The following is a 5700-nucleotide window of genomic DNA, read 5'->3' on the forward strand; positions in this document are numbered from 1 at the left end:
TGTCGGTGGCCCTGTTCACAACTGTTCAAACCAAATTTCTTGCTCGTTTTAGCTTTCACTTAATGAAGACGAGCACATTTTTGGGCGAAACAAATAATTTTTATAAAAATCTTTACTGAACAATGCATGTAAAATGAAAACAACTTAATGACGCAGGGTGAACAAAATGTTATTCGTGTACCTATTGAGGACAAAAACTAAGAAATTTTTTGTGACAACTTGCTACAAATTAAATTATAATTTAATCACAGTAGAAATTGATGTCATTGCATTAGTCGAGTTCGATCAAATAGTTCTTTGACTCTTTTCTTCAGCCGATTTTCATGTAGAAAGAAATCGATGAACAAGTTTCTACCATACAATGCCAGTTCATCTCCACTCAACATCTGATGTGATTGCATTCAATAAAATGTTTAATCAGGTTGAATTCAATGTACAATCGGTCTTAATTTAAGGTATAATTAGTTTTAATTAAATGTATAAATAGTTTAATTCGTCGCATGTCTTAATTCGCGCCTAGTAGTTGTTTGCGTCTCTCATACTAAAGTAACTGCTTTAAATCTTATAGTTCATTACGTACAATCAATTTTAAATGAATATGCACTCAGATTTAATGTGCAACTATGAAAATAATTCATTCCTTTGCGGTAAAAATAATAAATCCAACAAGTATTTTCAACGAAACGCTTTACAAAAATTTAATAAAACTAATTTACAAAAATATACAGCTAAAACTGAAGTTCCATCGAAGATGTTAGCAACAAATCAAATTTTGTATAATGAGAATTCAAACTCAGGTAGTAGGCACATGATTTAATGTATACAAACCTTCTTCTTGTCTTCAATCTCTTGCACAATTGGTGTGAATGATAATTTGACCTGTGTGAATATTACTCAAAAATTTGAAATATACCAAAATTTAAAATCTATTAAAATGGAAAATTTAGAAATAATATTAACATGAAGCGCTAATAAGACCGTCAAAAATACTATATACTGAATTATATGAGATATATTTAGCCTTTAAATTCCAAATATCAGTTCATGAACAAAATTAACAGTTTAGTGATTTTAAACTCCAGATCCATGCTGCTTGTCCCAATTCAACTATTGAAGTACATGGATACATGTACTGATACATTGTGGATATGCAAAACAACAGCTGCATGCGACAAAATGATATAAGCTGACTTTTTGCGAGATATCATCCAATTCGATCATCTTCGCTATGATTGACTGGGGCAGCAATTTGGAGGTGAGGTCTGATCCGAGGTCACGATTAATTGGATTGTTCGATTTTGAATCGTCCAATGGGAAGAGTTTAACTGTTTCCTGTTGCTGCTTGCACCTGGTTATTATTAATTTTAACAGTTACATTAAAAATTATAAATATGAAAAGATGGGAGATTCATTCTTACACATAGAAAAAAGGGTTATATGATAAAAATTTGAACTAAAATCACAAAATTGCTTCTAAAATGAACAAAAACTCAGCAATATTTTAAATGAGAAATGACACTTCAGGGAGCTGCAACAGAGTAAATGGATGGCGACAATAAAATTAACGGCAACAAAACTGACAGCAGGCCAGCATTTTGATGAGCGAGACATCTATTGAGAGCAGTTGTTGATTCCTTGCTCAGCTTCATACGCATCAGTCTCCTTGCCTGATCTAACAACATGGAAACGGTCACGAACAACTCACCACCACCAACACTATCATCATTGTTGTCCGCATCTTTCATCTGGTCGGCATAGTTTGTTCGGATGGTGTTCAACATGTTGCTGACAGGACCGAGGTAGGACTCTGTAGGCAGGATCATGTTCCCATCATGTTCAGTCGATGATGAATGCGATGATGAAGATGATAACATATCTTTCAACTTGGCCTGCAACGTGTTCAGAAACTGACATTATCATAAAAACCACCAGACATCACCATTACGTCATCAACATCCTTATCAACACCAACAACACCATCATCATGACGTCAATATCATCCTCATCACACCAACATTAACAACGTCATCGCAAGCAGCAAGCAACCTGTCTAATGGCAGACTTGTAAACAACTTCCTCCAGTAGCAACTCGATTGCCATCAGCATCATCTTCAAATTTCGATGATCCTTTTGTTCCAAGTGCAAAACAGCGTGCAAACAGCAGTTCAACGACTCGTGCTTCATGAACTGACTCAGAACACCATCCAAGAACGTTAGCACTTCTTCCTGCTTTTGTAACTTTTCGTCGTAGTTAGTCGCTACCACATCAAGCATTTTGTACTGAGCTACTTTTTGTAGGATGGGTGGAAGTTCTGAATTATATATTCGAGAAAGAGTTTCTGACATAAGCTTGATGTTGTGTTGATGATAGTTGCTGTTGTTAGACGGCAACGCGGATGATGATGGTGATGACTTGAAATCGGAGATATACTTTTCAAGGAAATCACATTCAATACTGACCATGCTCTTGTTTACGTCGGCCATGATGTACGATAGTTCGGTTGGTTGTAAACATCGTTGGATCATAAAAATATCATCCATCCACTCTCTTGAGAACGAGTACTTTTTAATGCTCTCCAAAGCAGCTGGTTTGCAAACGTCATCTTCGTCATCATTGGCACTGGTTAGATCAGTTACTGACAGACATGCTGAGTCACTCAATCCTCCACTACTCTTATTGCTGTTGACAATGCTGCTACTGCTATCCCAACTCTCATCATCAGCATTATTAATTTGGGATTGAAATCTCATGTAGTCTTCAACCAGTTGTAAAAATTCATTGTTGTGCTTCAAAATAACATCAAAGTTTTGTAGTGATGCAAAATCATTATTAACTTGTCCAGTTTCAACAAGCACTGGACTCAGTTCAGTTGAATCACCAACAACTTCACTTCTTTTCATGAACGATTCATAAAAGTTCATGACATTTTGAACAGATAAACACAATTTGTCGGACACCAGACTCCAATCCTCATCTTCCTTCTTAAGTCGCAGCAATGAACAGTCAACTTGCTTTCCTAATGATCCAACCAGAGTCTCGTTAACTGAATTTTCATCTTTCATTTGTTTCAGCTGCTTGTTTAATATCTCATGCTGCTTTTTAAGAAGCATCTTTTTCTTCTTATTCTCTGATAAAATATCTTTTGATGATTTTATTTTGTTCAGCACGTGATTCATCCTGCCTTCAGAATTTTTATTGACGTCTTCAAAGTCATCATCGTAAAAATCCATTTCGTCTCTCTGAACAAGAAGAGATTGTTCATGTGCCAGGAGCTTATTGACATCCTCCAACTCTAATGCAGCTCCACTTGAGGAGAGTTTAGTGAACCTAAAATAAAAATGATTGGAATGTATGTACTACATTTGCCTTTCTTTATACAAGTACAATTAATCTCAAAATTACAAATGAAATTGACACAGAAAAGCAAAATTAATGCGAAGGCAATAAAATAAATATAAAATTATATAATAAATATAAAATATTAAAATAAAGAAGTTACTATCTTCAAGAACTTCAGCATCAATTGTAATTGAAGCTCATTGAATTAGTTTTAAAGCTCATTGAATTAGTTTTAAATTAAATTCAAAACCATGGTCCATTATTATAATATAATTATGTCATTTATAACGTGAATTCTACTAATAGATTAACAATTAACTTTATAACTTATTAAAAATTATACTTAAATATTTTTTTATATTTGTTACCAGTTTGATTTTTATTATTATGTATGTATGTGTGTATATTGTATAAGTATATGTATGTATATGTGTATGTATGTGTGTTGAATATGTATTACCTTTTATTCTGCTAATGACTATCTATAATAATTAATAAATAATAACAATGAACAACTTATAATAATAATGAATAACTTTTCGACATCAGATGGATGGATGAAGTTTGATTGGTCCACATTGGAGCAGAACCAGCTGCAAAATCCTTTAAGGTTGTCATCGTCGAACATCCAATCGAAATTGTCGCCACTTAAATCTGACCCACTAACATTGTATCCAATCTTTTTCAATGTTTCCACGAACAACTTTCCACTCATTTTTTTTTAATTTTTTTTTTCAAATTAATTATTTAATAACTAATATAATTTGTATTTAGCGCAATTTTTAAAATGGGATTTACAAAAAGAGCGGATTGCCAATCGTGCCCTACTGTTTTTAATTTAAACACTCAATATGTGCTTTCTCACCATTAAGAACCTTCTTTTTTAAGACCCGATTTCTGTCATTTTCAAAGTCGCTCTGGACGAGGAGTACGACTGTCCTGCCGCTGCCCGTTCCACCCTCATTTGACGGAAGTAAAGGCAAACACATTCCCCCTTAGATCCCGTCTCGGTACGAAACAGTCGATTGTTTAACGTGTATAAGGAGAAATTATGAAAAAATTTGTTAACGGTGTAAGGTTTTTAAAAGAAGAGAGACATTAACTTTTATGTGAGTAAAAAGTTTGTCGACTTTATTGCGCGCTTATAGTGAAAAATTGAGATTTAAAAAAACTGACAAAAAAAACTCTTCAAAAATTATTAAAATATTTAGCTGAAATTTTATGGTCTTGCATAAGTTTTGAAATCTCCTAGCATTTCTTGCAATAATTGAAACCCAAATACCTCCAAACACGAAACGTGCAAAGATAAGATGTAACAAAACAAACACGCTTGCGTCAGCCTTCTACTACGATCAATAATTAACTTCCTTAGTTTTACGAATCATTAGAGACATTTCACGGAAAGAAGCCGCATAAATAAATTTCTTTTTAAACTTTTAGTTTCTTTTTAGTTTTACGAATCATTAGAGACATTTCACGGAAAGAAGCCGCATAAATAAATTTCTTTTTAAACTTGAAAAGTTATCGACGTTGAAGTAGCTTCCAATGCAAACGCATAATATAATATGACGCCGACATTACTCTTCTTCCATCTACTGATAGCTTTCATAAATTTATAAAAAAAAATCAATCATTTTGCATATTCTTTCAAGTTATGAAGTTAAGTTATCTGTGAGAAAATGTTGATCATTAGGAATTAATTCTAAAAATTTTCGTCAACTAACAAGAGGAAATAAGCAATATCTTATCAGTTATTTTTATATTTACTTCTATTTATCAATGCACATGCACACACACACACACGCACACACACGCACACACAAACTAATTTATCTACTTGTTAACTTATTAAATCGTCAATTGATTTCCATATATGCAAACATCTTTTACCATAACAAGGTAAAAGTAATCTGTATGTAATCTATGTAATGTATGTAGGGGGGTAATCTATGTAATGTATGTAATCTGTGTATATGAACACTCAACTGCCTTTTCATTCACACAGCAAGCGTAAAAACACACATTCAAAGAAAGACAAGCCAACACACACAAACACAAGCAAACTAACAATCACACACATACTCCAACAAACACACACACATATATGTCTACACAAACAAACCTACACCTTCTCACACACACACGCACAAATGAAACAAAACACACACACACACACCCACACACACACACATGCACAGACAAATACATAGGTTTCTCTTATGTTATTGTGTAGCTTGTTGATTAAATGAAAAGAGCTTCAAATCTATGACGCTTAAAACTTTGGTGAAATCAGTTTAGCATGATCAATAGCTCGTGATCCTCTAAAGTAAACGTATGAAGGTAGGTATGAATTAATAAAT

General features: G+C 33.4%; 1 protein-coding gene across 1 annotated transcript; it reads right to left on the reverse strand.

Moving 5' to 3' along the window:
- Positions 1-263: 263 nt before the first annotated feature.
- HELRODRAFT_174733 (hypothetical protein) lies at positions 264-4329 on the reverse strand (the record flags this gene model as incomplete). Its single annotated transcript, XM_009022155.1, has 7 exons — positions 264-386; positions 829-879; positions 1192-1348; positions 1582-1889; positions 2047-3328; positions 3877-4043; positions 4216-4329. 7 exons carry the CDS (start codon positions 4327-4329, stop codon positions 264-266), a joined length of 2202 nt encoding a protein of 733 aa, XP_009020403.1.
- Between the last annotated feature and the right edge of the window lie 1371 nt (positions 4330-5700).

This window comes from Helobdella robusta (assembly GCF_000326865.2).
Source record: "Helobdella robusta unplaced genomic scaffold HELROscaffold_30, whole genome shotgun sequence".
Classification (NCBI taxonomy): Eukaryota; Metazoa; Annelida; class Clitellata; order Rhynchobdellida; family Glossiphoniidae; genus Helobdella; species Helobdella robusta.